Below are 21321 nucleotides of genomic sequence, written 5' to 3'. Positions count from 1 at the left end.
GTTATTTGTCAGAGAATTTCAGTTCTTTTTCAAATGAGACTGTAAGATTATAAGGCCAGAAGACATAAGAACAGAATTAGGCCATTCAGCCCATTGACTCTACTCTGCCATTCAACCATGGCTGATATTTTTCTTAACCCCATTGTCTTGCCTTCTCTCCTTAACCCTTGACCCCCTTATCAATCAGGAACCTATCTCTGTCTTAAATGCACTCAGTGACTTGGCCTCCACAGTGCTGTGCGGGAATGAGTCCCACAGATTCCCCACCCTCTGGCGTATGAAATTTCTCCTTATCTCTTCTTCTAAAGGGTCATCCCTTCACTCTGAAGCTGCGTCCTCAGTTAGTCTCCCCTACAGGTGGAGACATTTTCTCCATATTCCCTGTATCCAGGACTGTCAGTATTCTGTTAGTTTCGAATTGATCCTTCCCTACCCTCATCCTTCTAAACTCCATCAAATACAGACCCAGAATCCTCAGCCACTCCTCATATGAAAAACCCTTCTTCCCAGGATCACTCTTGTAAACCTCCTTTCAACCTCCCCAAAGCCAGAGCCAGCACATCCTTCCTTAGGTATGGGGCCCAAAACTGCTCTCAATATTCCAAATGCGGCCTGATCAGAGCCTCATGCAGCCTCAGCAGTGCACCCCTGCTCTTGTATTCTCGCCCCCATGAAGTGAAAACGAACATTGCATTTGCTTTCCAAACTGCCAACTGAACCTGCATGTTAACCTGAAGAGAATCCTCAACCAGGACTCCCAAACCCTTTCTGCTTCAGATTTCTGAAGACTTTCCCCATTTCGATGCCCTGAAAGCAACAGCTAATTGCTACTTATTGATGGTGTATTTGCTGACAGAGAGTTTAAAGTTATCAGAAAGGTTTGAGGAAGTTAAGATTCTGGATTAGTGGTGCTGGAAGAGCACAGCAGTTCAGGCAGCATCCAAGTAGCTTCGAAATCGACGTTTCGGGCAAAAGTCCTTCATCAGGAATAGGTTAGAGCTATATTCTCAGATATCAGAAATCTGAGGAATGAATTGATTGAGGTCTTTAAAATAATGAAGGAGTTTGATGGGTTAGATGTGGAGGAATTGTTTTCTTTTGTGTGAGTTCAAAACCAGGGATGATAAATATAAGAATCTCGCTTTTGTTTAATTCACTTATGGGATGTGGCTATCACTGGCTGGGTCAGCATTTATTGCCCGTCCGTAGTTGCCCCTTGAGAAGGTGGGGGTGAGCTGCCTTCTTTAAGCGCAGTAGTCCATGTGCTGGAGGTAGAGCCACAATGCCCTTAGGGAAGGAATTCCAGGATTCTGACCCAGTGACACTGAAGGAACGGCGATATATTTGCAAGTCAGGATGGTGAGTGGCTTGGAGGGGAATGTGCATGGTGTCGTGCCACTGTCATGGATAAATCCGGTCATAAATTCAGGACAAATGTCTTTCCCCTGGAGAGTCGCTCGCTCCCTAGGGAATTGCTGAGGTGAATCAGGTCAATATGTTTAAAAAGCAGCTGAAAAAAACACTGTGGGAATGGGAACAGACATGAAGGATATGCTGATGAAGTTCAGTGAAAGGGGCTGGGTAGAGGGTTCATGCACATTAACGCCGATTGAATGGCAGGTTTCTGTTCTCGAGATCTAAAATAAAAACAGAAATTGCTGTAAAAACTCAGCAGCTCTGGCAGCATCTGTGAGGAGAAAGCAGAGTTAATGTTTCCAAGTCCAGTGGTGACTCTTCAGTTTGTTTCTGTTTCAGATTTCCAGCATCCGTAATTCTCAAGTTTTTCAGTTCTGGAGATTCTATATTAACATTAAAAGGATATCATGTGTAGCTACTGGAACACTGTAACTTGGAAGTTTGGCTTGAGACTGAAGGCTGTCTCCCCTCTTCCCGGTTGCCAGATTGTTATTCATTGAAGTTTTGCAAACACTGCTATTGGCAGGGAGACAAGTGAAACACATTGAGTGATCTGAATAAAAAATGGTACATTTCCTAGAACTGCCTCAGGCACTCTCCAGTCTCCCTATGTTCTAATGCACTGTCAATTAGGAGAGAATGTTCTTTTAAAACGAGACAGAGATGCTTAATATAGGCTGTTTATCAAAGAGTAAAACAAAGTGTTGTAATCTAACTCCAGATGCTTTGTGAATAAATGCCAAATTTTGGTTCAAAATGCATTTAGATGAAGTTGTCTGATATGAGTTTGCAGGGTTATGGGAAAAAAAAACATGGGGGTGAGGGGGTGGTCAAAACATGATTCTCTGTTAAGGGCTAGTCTGAATACAGTGGACTCAGTGGCATCGCCTATGTTGTGTGTTGATAGGATTACTTTACAATTACAGAGTTCCGTTGTTTTGAATAAAAATTGAAAGAACTGCAGATGCTGGAAAGCAGAAACAAAAACTGAAATTGCTGGAAAAGCTCAGCAGGTCTGGCAGCATCTGTGGAGAGAAATCAGAGAACTGAGAACTTCAGAACTGAGAAAGGGTCATTGGACCTGAAACTTTAACTCTGATTTCTCTGCACAGATGCAGCCAGACCTGTTGAGCTTTTCCAGCAATTTCTGTTTGAACTCCTTTGTTTTGTCGCCCTTAGAGGTAATGCGTCTGAAATTGTGCAGAGTGTTCTGATCTTTGAGGTGACATAGCTAGGCTGTGAGAACAAGGAAGAGGCAAAAGCACTTTTATCTTTGACCACACTGTTCAGGGTCTCCAGAACAAAGAACGAGTGAGCTGACAGCTCTTCCTCATTTGAACTAAGCTTGGTGGCTTGTGGGAGCTGCTCAGAGTGCAGTGTTTATCCTCAGACCCCCTGGTTCAGGGTGTAAGTAGGTAAAAACAATGATTGCAGATGGTGGAAACCAGATTTTGGATTAGTGGTGCTGGAAGCGCACAGCAGTTCAGGCAGCATCCGAGGAGCAGCAAAATCGACGTTTTGGGCAAAAAGCGTATGGTCCTTTGTGCATTCTTACCCCTGAACCAAAAGCACACTGACTGTGTGGATTTGCAAACACTTGGTAGAGCAAGGAAATGCAATTTAGCCCAGAATCTGTCACTATGGAACAGAGAGGTCTATATATAGACCGCGACCTGAGTGATTCACATTCCTCATCCCAAAGCTGTGCCATTGTCCAGAGTTGAGGAGCACTGGATTGTGAACGTCCTATCAGGAGGCACTCTGGCGCAATCTGCTTCTTTCCTCAAAGAATGTTGCAGATTTTGTGAGATCTGCTCTCGTTTTTCGAATCATCAGACAGCAGATAAGACCTTCGGGAAAAGGAGCAGGATAGGCCATTAAGCCCATCAAGTGTGCTCCACCATTCAGCGATCTGATAGAACGCCATACATTACAGCACGGGAACAGCCCTTTGCCCCACCAAGTCTGTGCTGACCACTATGCTTTTCTAAGCTAATCCCATCTGCCTGCTCATGATCCATATTCCTCTATTGCCTGCCTGTTCATGTGTCTGTCTAAATGCCTCTTAAAGGTTGCTAACATGTCTGCTTCGATCACCTCCCCTGGCAGTGTGTTCCAAGCACTTACCACCCTCTGTGTGAGAAACCCGCCTCACATATCTCCCCTCACCTTCAACCTAGGCCCCTAGTATTGGACATTTCCACTCTGGGAAAAAGACTCTGACTATCCACCCATGAATGCCTTTCAAACTTCTATACACTTCTATCAGGTCACCCCCTCAGCCTCTGATGCTCTAGTGAAAACAGAGGGAAAAATCACACACCAGGCTATAGTCCAACAAGTTTATTTGGAAGCACTAGCTTTCAGAGTGCTGCTCCTTTATCAGGTAACTAGTGGGGCAAGATCATAAGACACAGAATTTATAGTAAAAAAATCACAGTGTCATGCAACTGAAATGATATATTGAACAAACTTAACAGCAATCTAAATCTTTCATCTTTTAGAATGGGTTGCAGGTTTCGATTCATTAATATGTAAATCCCAGAATTTCTTTCAAGTCACATTTTCAAGATAAGTTAAGGTTTTATAAAAAAGGTGACATCTCAGCTCAGACACTATTACAGGTATGAGGTTAGTGTTCGTCTTTATCTCAATCTTGAGTCAGACTGGTTCTATTTCCAAAGTAGGAATTTATAAAATGTTACATGGATTGACTGTAGGTTGTGTGCTTTTTGAACAAAATAGAATGCATCTGCAAATATAATTCAGCAAATACAAATTCACCCCATAGACTTATATGTGTATGTGTGTGCACGAGGGAAAGAGAGAGTGTGCATATGAGTGTGTGTGTGTCTGCTTGGTAGAGTGTGTGTATGAGTATGATAGAGTATAAACCTGTGAGAGGGTGTGTGTGTGGGTGAGTGTGGGGGTGTATGTGTGTGTGTCTGAGAGAGAGTCTGTGTGACTGTGTGAGTATGTAAGTGTGTGTGTGTATATATGTGGGGGCGGGGGGGGGAGGGGAGCATGTTGTGGGCGTGTGATGTAGTGGGGTCACCTGTAGTGTAGGCCATCCTCATGGGTACTGAACTTGGCTACCAGCCTCTACTCAGCCACTCTGCGTTGTTGCATATTCTGAAGTCTGCCTTGGAGGATGGTCACCTGAAGGCCTGAGGCCAAATGTCCCAGACTGCTGAAGTGTTCCCCAATTGAGAGGGAACACCCCTGTCTGGTGAGTGTTGCACAGTGTCCATTCATCCGTTGTCGTAGCGTCTGCTCGGTCTCACCAATGTACCATGCCTCGGGGCATCCTTGCCTGTAGTGTATGAGATAGACAACGTTGGCCGAGTCACATGAGTACCTACCATGTACATGGTGGGCAGTGTGCCCATGTGTAATTATGGTATCCATGTTGATACTTTGACACGTATTGCAGTGGTTACCATGACAGGGTTATACTAGTGAAAACAATCCAAGTCTGCCCAATCTCTCCTTCTAGCTAACACACTCCAATCCAGGCAATATCATGGTAAACCTCTTTTGCAGCCTCTCCAAAGCATCCACATCCTTCCTGTAGTATGATGATCAGAACTGCACACATTATTTCAAAAGTGGCCTAACTAAAGTTTTCGACAGCTGCAACATGACTTACCAACATTTGTACTCAGTGCCCTGACCTATGAAGGCAACTGCGCCATGTGTCTTCTTTCCACCTGATCCACTATGTTGCACTTTCCGGGAGCTATCGATTTATATCCCAACATCTCTCTTACATCAGTGCTCCTAAGGGTCCTACCATTTACTGTATACGTTCCTATAGACTTGACCTTTTAAAATGCATCACCTCACACTTGCCTGGATTAAACTCCATCTGCCATCACTCTGCCCAACTTTGTGACTGCTCTATATTCTGATATATCCTTTGACAACATTCCTCACTATCCACAACTCCACTATTTTATGGTCGTCTGCAATCAGACCACTGACATTTTCATTCAAATTGTTTATATAAATTATAAACAACAGAGTGCCAGCACTGATGCTTGCAGAACACCGCTGGTCACAGATCTTCAGTCAGAAAAAACTCCCCTCCACAGCAAACCTCTGTCTTCTTGATCAGGCCAACTTTGTATCCACTGTGGACCCCAGGTGAGTTCATCTTTAGCATATCACGTTGGAACCTGTCAAATGCTTTAGTACAGTCCATGTAGACAACATCTAACCCACTCTCACCAATCACTTTATCACTTTCTTAAAAAAAACACAATCAAGATCTCCCTTGCATAACGCCATGTTGATTACCCGTAAAAAGTCAGTACTTCTGCAAATGCAAGTATATCCTGTCCCTAAGAATCTTCTCCAATAATTTCCCTAGCCCCGATGTAAGGCTCACCAGCCTTTAATTTCCTGAATTATCCCGATTTCTCTTCTTAAAGAAAGGAACAACATGTTCTTTCTCCCATCTTCTGGAACTTTGCCTGTGGCTAAAGAGTATATAAAGAGTCCATTCTATTTGTAGTCATTGGGATGACATCTTTGAGCATTTAATTGCTGAGGTGGAGGGTTAGCAGCCATGAGCACTATTTGAATGACCAATGCACAGCATGTGATTCCTCTCATTGTTTGGTTTAAGGAGGAAATCAAAGGAAATGCAGAGCAGACGCTGTGGTTACCCAGCTTATAAATTTTGTTTTTGAAAAATGTGGATGAGGGAGACATCGCAAACAAGCACCAAAGCAATTGTTTGCAATTGAATGTAGCAACTGTCAAAGTGTACAGAGCAATAAACATTAACAGTTAACTGCAGAGCAATGTGTTTATTAGGGCACAGAACCAATTTAATGAGAACGCTCTGTGATTCCAGTATTTATCCAAGAGGCGATGCATTTGTATTAAAAAATGGATGATTAGAATCTACTCTGATTTTTATGGGTATCAGCCTCTGGGATTCCAAGCTTCTCATCAGTAACTGAGTGACAGGATCTATCACAGCATCAGGACTAAGACAATGGGCCAATGGCCTCTTCGTACATAGTAACGTTCTCTGATTTTTAATTTTTTTAGTTAAGGTGGTGTTTATTTATTACAAGTATTGTCCATCTCTAGTTGCCCCTTGTGCAGCTGAGTGACTCAATTGGTCACTTCAGTGGGAAGTTATGATCCAACCATGTTGGAGTGAATCTGGAGACATGTTGATATTCGGTGGGGTGTGGGTGTCACTGGCTGGGCCAGCATTTATCGGCTGTCCCTAATTGCCCCTTGAGAAGCTGCTGGTGAGCTGCCTTCTGATGCTGCTTCAGTCCATGTGCCGTCGGACCACGGTGCATCATCTCAGAATGCAGGGTCTCAAATTTAGGGCGCAGATAAGGAGGAGTTTCTCCTCTTGGAGGGGAGTGAATTTGTGGAATTCTTTACTGCAGTGCTGTTGACGCTGGGAATTTAAGTATTTTCAAAACTGAAAATAATAGATTTTGAAATCATAAGAAAATTGAGGGTTGTGAGGGGAAGGACAGGAAGGTGGAGTTGAGAATGATCAGATCGGCCGTGACCTCATTGAATAGCAGAGCAGACTCGATGGGCTGAATGGCCTGTTTCTGTTTTGACATCCTGTTGAGTTATGGATTTATAAAAGCTCCATGAATCCAAAAAGGTGGAGATTGGGTCGAAAATTGGAAACAAGTCAGGAAAGGCTGTTTCCCATTGGGCTCCACATAAGTAAGAGGGTCAATGCTGCTGTGACTCTAAGGTCATTGGTCTGGGGATGTGGGTTTTAAACTCCCCATGGCAAAGGCTGGGATTTCCATTTAATTCATAAATCTGATTATAAATCTGATGATCATGACATCTATCATCATCCATCCTGAAAAGCCCAATCATTTGGTTCACCAATGTCCTTTAAGGAAGGAAATCTACGGTCCTTACCGGGTCTGGACTACTTGTGACTCCAGACCCACAGCAGTGGTGTTGGCACCAAACTGTTTTGGATGAATTGGTAACAAATGCCATGTGGGCTACAAAACAATGATGACAATGAAATTCCGCTCTCTTTCTCTGGCATAATTTTGAGGAGATGTGTTTGGTTATCACAATATCTCTTGGTTGGATTCAGCCAGCAGCTCTGAAATGCACCAAAATAAAACACCCAACCAACAAACTCACTCCTGCCAAACTGGCAAATCAAGGCCGACATTAATCCCCTTGTTGTTGTTTCCTTTGACAGGGTTACATGGGACCTCCAGGTTTACCCGGTCCTGTCGGAGAACAGGGACAGCGAGTGAGTAAATCTTTCTTACACTAAAGTAACCGAAATTCTCAGCTTAAATCTCACTTCAGTTCAGCTCCACTCTCCCGCAGTGAGTGGAATAATGAAGCGGGTGAGAAGGCATTCAGTTCCTGCTCCTGATCTTCAAGTTGCTCCATTGTCTGTGTCCATAGTTGATGATGCCCTCCAACACATCTCCTCTAATTCTCGCACCTCTGCCCTTGCCCTTGAACCTCACCCCAAGATTAGAGTGGTGCTGGAAAAGCACAGCAGTTCAGGTAGCATCTGAGGAGCAGAAAAATCGACGTTTCAGGCAAAAGCCCTTCATCAGGAATAGAGGCAGGGTGCCTGCAGGGTGGAGAGATAAATGAGAGGAGGGTGGGGGTGGGGAGAAAGTAGCATAGAGTACAATAAGTGAATGGGGGTGGGGATGGAGGTGATAGGTCAGAGGGGAGGGTGGAGTGGATAGGTGGGAAGGAAGATGCTCCTGCCCCATTGAACCCCATCCCTCCAATCGCAACAAGGACAGAACCCCCTGGTCCTCGCCTTCCACCCAACAACCTCACATCATCCTCTGTCACTTCCACCATCTACAAACAGACCCCATCACCAGAGATATATTTCCCTGCCCACCTCTATCTGCACTCCGTAAAGACCTTTCCCTCCGTGACTCCCTTGTCAGGTACATACCCCCCACCCTCCCCTCCTGGCACCTTCCCCTGCCACTGCAGGAAGTGCAAAACCTGCACCCACACCTCCCCCCTCACCTCCATCCAGGGCCCCATAGGATCCTTCCACATCCAGCAGAGATTTACCTGCACTTCTACACACGTCATCCACTGTGTCCATTGCTCCTGATGTGGTCTCCTCTACATCGGGGAGACAGAACGCCAACTTGTGAACTGGTTCAGAGAACATCTCTGGGACACCCACACCAACTAACCCCACTGCCCTGTGGCCGAACACTTCCACACCCCCTCCCACTCTGCCAAGGACATGCAGGTCCTGGGCCTCTTCCACCGCCAAACCCGAACCACCCGACACCTGAAGGAAGAACACTTCATATTCTGCCTTGGGACACTCCAACCACATGGGATTAATGTGGATTTCCCCACTTTCCTCATTTCCCCTCCCCCCACCTTTTCCCAGATCCAACCTTCCAACTCGGCATTGCCCTCTTGATCTGTCCATCTCCCCTCCCACCTTTCTGCTCCACCCTCTTCTCCAACCTATCACCATCATCCCCCACCTTCATCTACCTATCACATTCTCAGCTATCATCCCTCCAGCCCCACCACCCTCCCATTTATCTCTCAGCCCACTAGCCCACAAACCTCATTCCTGATTATGCCCGAAACGTCAACTCTTCTGCTCCTCGGATGCTGCCTGGCCTGCTGTGTTTTTCCAGCACCACATTTTTCAACTCTGGTACTCCAGTATCTGCAGTCCTCACCTTCTCCTAGTTGATCTTAACCTCACTGCGAATCCTCTTGCAAGGATGCCTAACTTGAAGAAGCTCACCTCCTCCCTCTACAAGGATCTCAGTGAGTCCCTCTCTCACTGCACCCCCAGGTCATCTCCACTACGGCAATTTAGCTTGGCCAATTCACCTAACCTGCACATTTTTGGTCTATGGGAGGAAACCAGAGCACCTGAAGGAAACCCACGCAGACACAGGGACAATGTGCAAACTCCACACAGACAGTTGCCCGAGGCTGGAATTGAACCCGGGTCTCTGGCGCTGTGAGGCAGCAGTACTAACTGCTGTGCCACCGTGCCTTACTTTTGGCTCATTTCCCTTAATAACTTAATTTATCCATCTCAATTTAAAACTAACAACTGATCCAGTATCCATGGCTGTTTGTGGAAGAGAGTTCCAAACGTTCCCACTGTGTGTGTGAAAGTGCTTCCTAACATCTCTCCTGAACGCTCTGGCCCTAATTCTCAGACTATGCCCCTGGCTCTAGAATCCCCAGCCAGTGGGAATAGTTTATTTCTATTTATCCTGCCTTTTCCTGTTTATATCTTGAAGACTTTAATCAGGTCACCCTTAACCTTCTATATCCTACAGAAAACAGGCCTCATTTGTATAATCTCTCCTCACTTAACCCTTGAACCCAAGCTACCTCAGTCAGTGAAACGATGCAGCAGTCAATGATTCATGAACACTTGAGTGATTGATAGAAGCTGCTGGTTCTTAGATCTGTGTCGTCAATGGAACAGTCTGTATCAACTCAAATTTATCAAATTTATTACAGTCTGAAAGTAAGGGGAAGTCATTCAGGTCTGAGATGAGGAAGAATTTCTTCACTCAGTGAGTTGTGAACTTGTCGAATTTCTCTCCCACAGGAAGTTATTGGGGCCAAATTATTAGATATATTCAAGAGGGAGCCGGACATGATGCTTGCGGCTAAAGGGATCAAGGGGCATGGGGAAAGGGTGAGAATGGGACACTTAAGATTGTATGATCAGCCAAGATCTTATTGAATGATGGAGCAGGCTCGAAGGGCTGATTGGCCTACTCCTGCACTGATTTTCTGTGTTTCTATCAGGCCCCATTTTAACTCAGTGAGGCCCCTGCTAAATGAGGAGATAATGAGGATTGCAGATGCTGGAGAATCAGAGTTAATAAGGTGTGGCACTGGAAAAATCACAACAAGTCAGACAGCGTCCGTGGAGCAGGAGAGTTGACGTGTTGGGCACACATCGCTTTTTAAAACTTTTAATTCTGGGATGAATGCAGGCTTTGGTTTTCCTGTTAAAAAGAGATCCATGGTGATGTTTTAGACTTGGATTCTTCAATTGGCTTGATGGTCCAAGTTGCTGAGCTATCTAACTCGTTGGCCTCCGGTCATTCTCAAAAGGCCCAAACTTGGGGAACACCTTTCACTTTATGGTGACAGTCAGAAATAACAGCAGGTAGTGCCTGTCCTGCCCTTGGCTGGTTCCCCTCCCACCAGGGACCACGATGCTATCGGCAACTCACCTAGATTAGATTCCCTACAGTGTGGAAACAGGCCCTTTGGCCCAAACCGTCCCTCCGAAGAGTAACCCACCCAGACCCATTTCCTAACACTCTGGGCAACTTAGCATGGCCAATCCACCCTGACCTGCACATCTTTGGACTGTGGGAGGAAACCAGAGCACCCGGAGGAAACCCACGCAGACACGAGGAGAATGTGCAAACTCCACACAGGCAGTCACCCGAGGGTGGAATCGAACCTGGGACCCTGGTGCTGTGAGGCAGCAATGCTAACTACTGAGCCATCATGTCGCCCCTGGGACTAGGAGAGCTGGTTATCTGTCTCCTCTGGGAGCTGGAGGATTTTACAAGTATCATAGAGAATCTGGTGACAACAATGCCTCCAGCACAATCAATCCCAACCTCTTTAAGGTGAAGGATTGTATCCCTTTGACGTTGAGATGGGAGGACAGGCAGCATCCGAGGAGCAGGAAAGTCGACATTTCAGGCAAAGGCCTTCCATCAGGAAGGCATTCCCAGTGAAGAGCTTTTGCCTGAAACATCGATTTTCCTGCTCCTCAGATGCTGCCTGACCTGCTGTGCTTTTCCAGCACTACTCTAAGCTTTACTAATCTCCAGCATCTGCAGTAACCACTTTTGCCTCATCCCTTTTACCTTGTCTGGACATCCCCGTTCTGCTTTGCTGGACAGTGGTCCCGTATAGGGGACATCTTCCTGACAAATTTGCAAAGCATTGTGGGAATGTGCGTCTCAGAAAGATGCTATTCTGTCCCTCAGTCCTGTGCTATCTGTGGAGCCGTCATGTATGGTCTCCCATTCCTACTTTTTGACTGTAATCCAATGGGTTCCTCACCTTCATCCAGATCATGACTGATCTTTCTCAGCACCATTTTCCCAGACTATCCCTTGATGTCTCAAATCTTATTGGTGTCTACCTTGAATGTACAATAGGATTGAGTGTTTGGAGCCCTCTGGGGCATCACCCTCCGAGTGAAGGCATTCCTAATCCACCTAAACAGACCCTTCTTCGGAAAGGAAAAAAAAACTGGAAGATGCTGGAAATCCAGAACAAAGGCAGAAAGTGCTGGAGAAACTCAGCAAAGTCTGGTGACATCTGTGGAGAGAGTAAGCAGAGTTCTTGATTTAGGTCCAGTTTCAGGTTCACAACCAATCTGAGGAAGGGTCACTGGACCTGAAATGTTAACTCTGCTTTCTCTCTCCCTGCTGAGATTTTCCAGCAATTTCCATCTTTGTTCCCTCCTTCTGAGTTTCTGTCTGCAGCTTCAAGTCAGAATGGTAGCCAATCAAACATTGGCAGGCTGACCTCAATCTCACATCACAGAATGCAGGAGGAGTCCATTCAGCCCATGGTGCCTGTACCAGCCCTCTGAGCATGTGAACTCAGTGCCAATCTCCTATCTTTTCTCTCATAACTCTGCCCACTGTTTCTATTTAAACTACCCATCTTGTACCTTCCAGCCCTGGATACCTAACCAGGTGAAATTGTTATATCTCACCAGGTGTTTGCTTCTTTTGTAAAATGATTTAAAACTGTGCCATTTGATTCTTGATCAGTTTATGGTGGGGGGGGGGGGGGGGGTAAACGCTATCTCACTCCCTTGTGATTTTAAAACTGTCTGTCAAATCTCTTCTCTGCCTTGTCCTCTCCAGGGAGAACAGTCCCAACTTCTCTGATCGATCCTCATCGCTAAAGTATCTTTCCAGGAGGCATAAATAAAGTTTTGCTCAGGAAAGGTACAGGTTCATGGAGCCTGTTACTGTGCTCTTCCTCCCAGTTTATGATCCTCCCATGTTTTGTATTATCTGCACAATTTGGAAATTTTAATAGTCTTGCGATAATGCCTCTAGGCCGCCATCTCTCCTTATTTACTGTATACTTTCCTCTTGCATTCATCCTCCCAGAATGCATCACCTCACACAAGCCTGGACTAAACTCCATCTGCCAGTTCTCTGCCTAACTTTTCAATGAATCTATATCCTGCTGTATCCTTTGGCAATCTTCCTCAATATCCGCAACTCCATCAACTTTAGTGTTGTCTGCAAACTTAGCAATCAGACCGTCCATATTTTTATCCAAACTGTGTATGTATATTACAAACAGCAGAGGTCCCAGCACTGATCTTTGTGGAATAGACCCCCAGTGAGAAAAACATCCCTCCACAACTACCCTCTATCTTTATGACTGAGCCAATTTGTATCAATTTGTATCCAACTTGCTAACTCCCTGTGGATCCCATGGGGTTTGAATGTTGTTGAATGCTTTATTAAAGAGCATGTTGACAACATCCACTGCCTTAGCTTCATCAATCTCATTGTCACTTCCCCAAAAGAAAACTCAATCAAGTCCTCCCTGCACAAAGCCATGCTGACTATCCCTAATAAGTCCACTGTTCTCCAACTGAGAATCACTTGTCATTTGTTGTTGTCTAGGGTCTACCAGGACGGAGAGGATCACCAGGGTCACCAGGTGCCAAAGGGAGAAGGGTAAGTCAGATTGAAGATGGAGGAGCAATTCCTTTGTAACTCCGCCGTTGTCTAATCTCTCTGTTTGCCCCACTTTGGGAGAGTTTATAAGGTGCAGTGTTCTCTGAAGCCTGTTTCTGCTGGTGATTGGGTTGTTCTGATTTATGAGGCATCAACAGCTTCCGCTGCTTTGACAGCACAATGTATCCCTTCAGAAGAAGGAGGTGGGTGTCGTGCTGGATTAATTGTGAAATTTATAGGGACACTGTGCTGCCCAACTGTCAGGGTCCACCTCATGAGCTGTTGGGATATGTTTGAGAGGTATGCAAGACACTAGATTTAACATCTGATCAGCTGCAGGAGTTGTCAGACAGATTATATATTCACACATCAATCCAAGGTGGGACTCCATCCCAGATTTGTTTTCAGGGTTTGTGGCCTTCATTGCTGAATCCCCCACTGTCAACATCCTGGGGGTTACTGTTGACCAGAAAGTTGACGAGACTCACCACAAAAAATAGTGGTTACAAGAGCAGGTCAGAGACTAGAAATACTCACCTCCTGACTCCCCAAAGCCCGTCCCCCATCTACAGTGGCACAAGTCAGGAGTGGGATGGAATATTCTCCCCACTTGCCTGGATGGGGGCAGCTCCAACAACACTCAAGAAGCTCGACACCATCCAGCACAAAGAATCTCACACTTCCACCAATCAGCACTGTCCCCTCCAACAGGATAAGTTGTCCAGTTTATTTGCATTCTTGCAAATGGTCCTGATAAGGATGAGAAACATTGATAAAATGTGAAGTTTTTCAACAATATTCAAGCTTCTCTGGTTCGGTGATGTTGTCATAGACAGCTTCATAGTGAACTTTAAAAGAAAACACTTAGACCGAAAGTTTTTGAAACATTTCGAAAATTAGGCCGGCCCTCAAAAACAAAGCTTAACTTGAGATGACTCCTCAACTACTCACAAACGAGTGTATTTACCAGAATCGCCCGATGGTGATTCGTCCATCCCAGGGAATCTGCTGCCTTTGTGAGAATCTGGATGCCAGAGTGATGCAGATGGGAAAGATGGTGAAAATGAACTTAACATTTAATAAAGGCCAGATACAATGGTGATGGCAAAGTGTGCCTATACAGAGCAGCCAATCCAGAACAGCCAATCCAGATCAGCCAATCCAGAGCAGCCATTACAGAGCAGCCAATACAGAGCAGCCAATCCAGAGCAGCCAATACAGAGCAGCCAATCCAGAGCAGCCAATACAGAGCAGCCAATCCAGAGCATCCAATACAGAACAGCCAATCCAGATCAGCCAATCCAGAGCAGCCATTACAGATCAGCCAGTCCAGAGCAGCCAATCCAGATCAGCCAATACAGAGCAGCCAGTCCAGAGCAGCCAATCCAGAGCAGCCTGTTCACCGCAAGGCCTTCGGTATTGCCTAATCTCATTGATAAGAATCACACAATCAATTGTTAAGAGCAGATGCTGAATTTACAGTGTGGATCTCAGAAGAGACTGAGCAGTTTTTAACAAGAAACGTTCTCATTGTTGTTAGGGACCAAGAGGGCCGGATGGATCTCCAGGAGAACCAGGGCCTCAAGGTAACAAGGTAATTATTCACTTTCACTGAGTATAATTTGAGAATCAGTTTGAGTCCCTGAGCACACACTTTGCTGAACTGCTCTGTAAACAAATCGAGTGGAAAACTGTTTGCTCATTTGGCACATATACATCCAACAAAAACAATTTGATGAACTGGTGAAGTCCAGTGTTTCCATCCAGGCCGCTGCTATGTGGCTGATGTCTGAATGTCCTCATTCTGTGCTCCTAACAACAGCCAGAGGCCGGACGTTCATGTTGCCATCGTGGAGTTAACGTACAATTCACAAGGTTAGCTGTGGGGCTGGACACACAATTGTCACAATGGCTGAGAGTCTCTCCATCACTCCACACAGAGCCCCTGCAGTGTGAAAGCAAGCCGTTCAGACTACACCAGCTGAAGAACATCCCACCCACCCCTCGTTACCCTGCATTTCCCATGGCTAACACACCTAAACTACATATCACTGAACACTATGGGCAATTTAGCATGGCCAATCCACCCTAACCTGCACAACTTTGGACTGTGGAAGGAAACCGGAGCATCCAGAGGAAACCCACGCAGACACGGGGAGAATATGCAAACTCCACACAGACAGTCGCCCGAGGCTAGAATCGAACCTGGGACCCTGGTGCTGTGAGGCAGCAGTGCTAACCACTGAGCCGCACCAGAAGTATTTACTTATGATAACATTCCATAAAGATATGTTTGCTTTACAGGGAGAAAGAGGTGACCTGGGCAAAAAAGGTGAACCTGGAGTTATTGTAAGTGTGAAAGGCTGATAAGATTTTGCAAAGAATCCCTCATTCCAGCCCCCTGCAGTCAACTCCAAATTCAACATCCGTTTTTTTTTAAATTGCAGGGAAAAGCTGGGAATCCTGGAGAGCAGGGAGCACAGGGTCCCCTGGTGAGTATCACTCAGTGTTAAATCTCTTCATAAGAAGCAGAGAGACAGAGATTGCCATTTCTGTAGCCCCTTCAATAACTTCAGGAGACCCCCAGGTGTTTCACAGCCAGTGAATAATGTTTGATGTACAGTCACTGCTGTCATGAATGGAGTATACACAGCAAGATCCCATAATCAGCAGTGTGATCATCACCAGGTGATGTGTTTTAGAGAGGCTGCTAGATGGGTAGATATTGACACAAGACACAATTGTGTTGCTTCTGTATTCAGTTGTGCTTTCAAATTGTTTACCTTCAACAGAGAGAATAACAGAGCATTAACTTCATATCAAATTTGAAAGATGGCACAGCTGACAGTGCAGCGCTCCCTCAATTCTGAACCTCTGACAGTGCGGTACTCCCTCAGCACTGACCCTCCAACAGTGCAGCACTCCCTCAGCACTGACCCTCCAACAATGCAGCGCTCCCTCAGCACTGACCCTCCAACAGTGCGGCATTCACTCAGTACTGACCCTCCAACAGTGCGGCATTCCCTCAGTACTGACCCTCCAACAGTGCGGTACTCCCTCAGCACTGACCCTCCAACAATGCAGCGCTCCCTCAGCACTGACCCTCCAACAGTGCGGTACTCCCTCAGTACTGACCCTCCAACAATGGAGCGCTCCCTCAGCACTGACCCTCCAACAGTGCGGCATTCCCTCAGTACTGACCCTCCAAAAGTGCAGCACTCCCTCAGTACTGACCCTCCAACAGTGCGGTACTCCCTCAGCACTGACCCTCCAACAGTGCAGCGCTCCCTCAGCACTGACCCTCCAACAGTGCAGCGCTCCCTCAGCACTGACCCTCCAACAGTGCAGTACTCCCTCAGCACTTACCCTCCAACAGTGCGGTACTCCCTCAGCACTTACCCTCCGATAGTCCGGCACTCCCTCAGCACTGACCCTCCAACAATGCAGCGCTCCCTCAGCACTGACCCTCCAACAGTGCGGTACTCCCTCAGCACTGACCCTCCAACAATGGAGCGCTCCCTCAGCACTGACCCTCCAACAGTGCGGCATTCCCTCAGTACTAACCCTCCAAAAGTGCAGCACTCCCTCAGTACTGACCCTCCAACAGTGCGGTACTCCCTCAGCACTGACCCTCCAACAGTGCAGCGCTCCCTCAGCACTGACCCTCCAACAGTGCAGCGCTCCCTCAGCACTGACCCTCCAACAGTGCAGTACTCCCTCAGCACTTCCCCTCCAACAGTGCGGTACTCCCTCAGCACTTACCCTCCGATAGTCCGGCACTCCCTCAGTACTGACCCTCCGACAGTGCGGCACTCCCTCAGTACTGACCCTCTGACAGTGCGGCACTCCCTCAGCACTGACCCTCCCACAGTGCAGCGCTCACTCAGTACTGACCCTCCGACAGTGCAGCACTCCCTCAGCACTGACCCTCTGACAGTGCGACACTCCCTCAGCACTGACCCTCTGACAGTGCGGCACTCCCTCAGCACTGACCCTCCGACAGTGCGGCACTCCCTCAGTACTGACCCTCCAACAGTGGGGCACTCCCTCAGTACTGACCCTCCGACAGTGTGGCACTCCCTCAGTACTGACCCTCTGACAGTGCGGCACTCCCTCAGCACTGACCCTCTGACAGTGCAGCACGCCTTCAGCACTGACCCTCTGACAGTGCAGTACGCCCTCAGCACTGACCCTCTGACAGTATGGCACTCCCTCAGCACTGACCCTCTGACAGAGCAGCACGCCTTCAGCACTGACCCTCTAACAGTATGGCACTCCCTTAGCACTGACCCTCTGGCAGTGCGGTTCCCCCTCAGCACTGACCCTGTGGCAGTGCGGTTCCCCCTCAGTACTGACCCTCTGACAGTGCGGCACTCCATCAGCACTGACTATCTGATAATGCGGCACTCCCTTAGCACTGACCCTCTGACAGTGCGGTTCCCCCTCAGTAATGAACAGAACAAAGGGCAGTTAAAATTGGAAGTAGTAGAGGTTCCAAAAAGACACATGGAGGTGGATTGAGAAATGAAGTGATGTGGTTTCAAAAATAGCGGCAGGGGAGGTGATAGCCGTGTGGTGTCCTCGCTGGGCTGGGGCTGTTGGTCTAGAGACTCCGATAATGTCCTGGGGTTCCAGGTTTGATTCCCACCAGAGACAATAGTGGAATTCGAAGTCAGTAAAAGCCTGGAATTTAAGTGTAATGATGACATTGTTGACTGTCAGGCAAAACCCACCTGGTTCACTAATGCCCTTTAAGGAAGGAAACTGCCATCCTTACCTGGTCGGGCCTCCATGTGGCTCCAGACCCACAGCAGTGTGGGGGACTCCTTCTGGGATGGGTTATAAATGCAGGCGTCTCCAGACACACCCTCCTCCCATGAATGAATCAAACAAACAGCGATGGGTGGTGTTGATCTCAGACCTGTCTGCAATGTGAAATTATAAACAAGTAGAGGAAGGAGCAGTAATTATTTATTGCCTAAATGCTGTCCATCTTCAGGAAGAGCCACCTTCCTCAATGAAGAGAGTAATGTGGCCTCTAAACTGTGAGAGTTTCTCAGCGTGCCTGTTAGGAAAGCTGGTAGAGACTTGAGCATTCCTAACTCTACCATTGGGTATTTTCCAACCCATGATGGGTTAATGAAAGCAAGAAAGGTCACGAAATGATCTTGTCAAATTAGGTTTAGGAGAATCCCAAGGCATTCTATAGATACATTAAAAACAAGTGGATAACTGGGGAGAAGGTAGAACCACTCCAGGATAAAGGAGGGATCTTGTGTTTAGAGGCACAGGATGTGGGTGAGATCCTAAATGAATACTTTATATCAGTATTCACCCAGGAGAAGGATATGCAGGATAGTGAGATGAGTGTGCAGCATGATAATATGCTGCAGGACTTTGAGATCAAGAAAGAAATGGTGTTGAGTGTCTTGAAGCGCATTAAAGTGGATAAGTCCCTAGGGCCTGATGGTATCTACCCCAGGTTACTGAGAGAGGCAAGAGAGGAGATTGCTGGGGCCTTGACCAAGATCTTTATATCCTCACTAGCCACTGGAGATGTCCCAGAGGACTGGGGATTGGCAAATGTTGTTCCTCTGTTCGAGAAGGGAAATGGAAATAATCCAGGGACTAATAGACTGCTGAGTCTCACATTGATTATTCGGAAGCTATTGGAGAGAATTCTTAGTGATAGGATTTACACACATTTGGAAGAGCATGATCTAATTCAGGAGAGTCAGCATGGCTTTATGTGGGGCAGGACATGTCTTACTAGATTGATTAAATTTACAAGGAGGTGGCAAAGGTGATTGGTGTGGGTAGAGCATTAGATATTGTCTGCATGGATTTTAGTCAGACTTTCCACAAGGTCCCTCATGGTAGGCTCATCCAGAAGATTAAGATGCATGGGATCCACGGTGACCTGGCCGTGTGGATTCAGAATTGGCTTGCTCATAGAAGGCAGAGGATTGAGGTGGAAAAGTGTTTCCCAGGCTGGAGGTGCATGGCTAATGGGATCCACACTGGGACCTCTGTTGTTTGTGATATATATAAATATCTTAGATGAAAATTGTTGGATGGGTTAGTAAGTTTGCAGGCGATACAAAGATCGGTGGAGTTGTGGATAGTGTAGAAGGTTGTCAAAGGATACAGCAGGATATAAATCAGTGGCAGATATGGGGGGAGAAATGGCAAACGGAGTATAATCTGGGTTAGTGTGAGGAGTTGCACTTTGGGAGATCAAATGTTATGGATAAGTATAAAGTTAATGGCAGGAGCCTGAACAGCATTGATGTTGGGGATCTTGGGGTTCAAGTCCATCGCTCCCTGAAAGTGACCACCCAGGTAGATCGGGTGGTAAAGAAGGCGTACCGCATGCTTGCTTTTATTGGTCGGGAAGTTGAGTACAAAAGTCAGGATGTCATTTTGCAGCTTCATAAGACTTTGGTTCAGCCACGGTTAGAGTATTGTGTTCAGTTCTGGTTGCTACATTACAGGAAGGGTGTGGAGGCTTTGGAGAGGGTGCAGAAGAGGTTTACCAAGATGCTGCCTGGATTAGAGGGTGTGAGCTATAAGGAGAGGCTAGAAAAACTCAGGTTGTTTCTCTGGAGCGGCAGAAGCTGAGGGGAGACTTGATAAAATTATAAGATGGAAAGATAGAGTTGACAGTCAGAATCTTTTTCCCCAGAGTTGAAATGTCTAAGACTAAGGAGCATGCATTGGAGATGAGAAGGGGCAAAGTTCAAAGGAGACATGAAGGGCAAGTTTTTACACAGAGTGGGAGGATGTGGAACACACTACCAGGGGTGGTGGTGAAGGCAAATACAATAGGGGCTTTTAGATAAAAACATGAATATGCAAAAAATGGAGGGATATGACACAAGGGCAGGCAGAAGGAATTTGTTTCATTTGGTGTTGTGATTGGTACAACATCATGGGCCAAAGGGCCTGAACTTGTTCCTGTGCTGTAATGTTCTATGTTCCCGAGGGGTCATTAGTCTGTGAGACTGCCTTCCCAAAAGAGCAGGGGTTGGGGGGGGGGGTGGTGACATGATCACATTTAGAGTGGTCTCCTTCATGAAACCAATATGGGTTTGAGCCAAGTACTGGGCTATGATCATATGGCCACAAACCTCCTGGACTGTAGCTTGCAAGGCCCAGGCAGTGTCTGGAGTGTGCTCTGTGCTGCTGTATTAATGAAGCTGTAATCAACCCAACAGCAATCTTCCATTCAATGCAATCTGCTCCCCTCCATATTTTTATATTTAGATAAAACCAGGTTATCATCACAAAGCCTGGGTGGTTTTCGCTGTTTCAAGGTGGTGCTGTGCTTTTATTGATAAGGCAGTCACAAGTTGACAGGGGAGGGGCGGGGAGCATAGACAGGACAGAGGAGAGAGAACACAACCAAATCAGCCCCAGTCTCATTGAGTGGCAGGGACTGAGTGACTGACTTTGGAGGCCTGTGTTGTTCTGTTCCTCCCCTGCGGTTGAAAGAAGAGCAGTTGCCCAAATGCCAACCTTCCACCCTCTGAAACTGGCAGAACTGACCATTGGTTACACTCTGGGCTTGTGCTGCTTACGAAAGTCACGGTGAATAACTTTAACATCGTTTTCAGAACTCACTAAGAGAATGGTGCATTAACATGGGTTTCTCTTTCCTCATTATTGGACTGATGTAATCATTAGAACATAAACCATAGGAACACCAGTAGGCCATTCAGCCCATCAAGTCTGCTCCATCATTCAATGAGATCATAACTGATCTGATAATTCTCAACTTGACTTTCCTACCTTTCCCCCATAATCCTTGATTCTCTTCCTGATTCAAGGCTGAGACAGACATTTTTTAAGATACTCAATGACCCTGCCTCGACAGGATCATAAAGCATTCCATAGATTCACTAACTAATGTTCGGACTCTTTTTCTTTCTAATATCCATTTCACAACCAACCCTCTCTCTCACTCTAATTTTCACATTAAATTGTTAAATACAGAATTCATGCTAGGTCTGTGTATCAGTTAGGACAACAGTGACTGGACTGTGAATGGACTCGATTATGTGAACTGTACATTTTGATATCCCGAGGTTTGGAAAGGTTCTGTAATAAATACATGTTATGTTGTTCATGGCACGGGACATAGCACATTGTTAGAGTA

The 21321-nt window shown here is 46.4% G+C and overlaps 1 protein-coding gene across 4 annotated transcripts in view; it reads left to right on the top strand.

The window, feature by feature from the left end:
• Nucleotides 1–21321, top strand: part of LOC140480147 (uncharacterized) — a 454819-nt gene that overhangs the window by 308076 nt on the left and 125422 nt on the right. For 3 of the 4 annotated variants that reach the window (XM_072574858.1, XM_072574856.1, XM_072574859.1), the window contains 5 exons: nt 7634–7687; nt 13110–13163; nt 14704–14757; nt 15468–15512; nt 15611–15655. In XM_072574858.1, coding sequence (XP_072430959.1) covers nt 7634–7687; nt 13110–13163; nt 14704–14757; nt 15468–15512; nt 15611–15655 — 252 coding nt within the window. The remainder of the gene's footprint in view (nt 1–7633; nt 7688–13109; nt 13164–14703; nt 14758–15467; nt 15513–15610; nt 15656–21321) is intronic. The other variant, XM_072574857.1, reaches the window with a different exon arrangement.

Source organism: Chiloscyllium punctatum, chromosome 7, assembly GCF_047496795.1.
Source record: "Chiloscyllium punctatum isolate Juve2018m chromosome 7, sChiPun1.3, whole genome shotgun sequence".
Lineage (NCBI taxonomy): Eukaryota > Metazoa > Chordata > Chondrichthyes > Orectolobiformes > Hemiscylliidae > Chiloscyllium > Chiloscyllium punctatum.
Note: the sequence above shows the minus strand (reverse complement) of the source record. Positions and strands in the feature narration are given on the sequence as shown.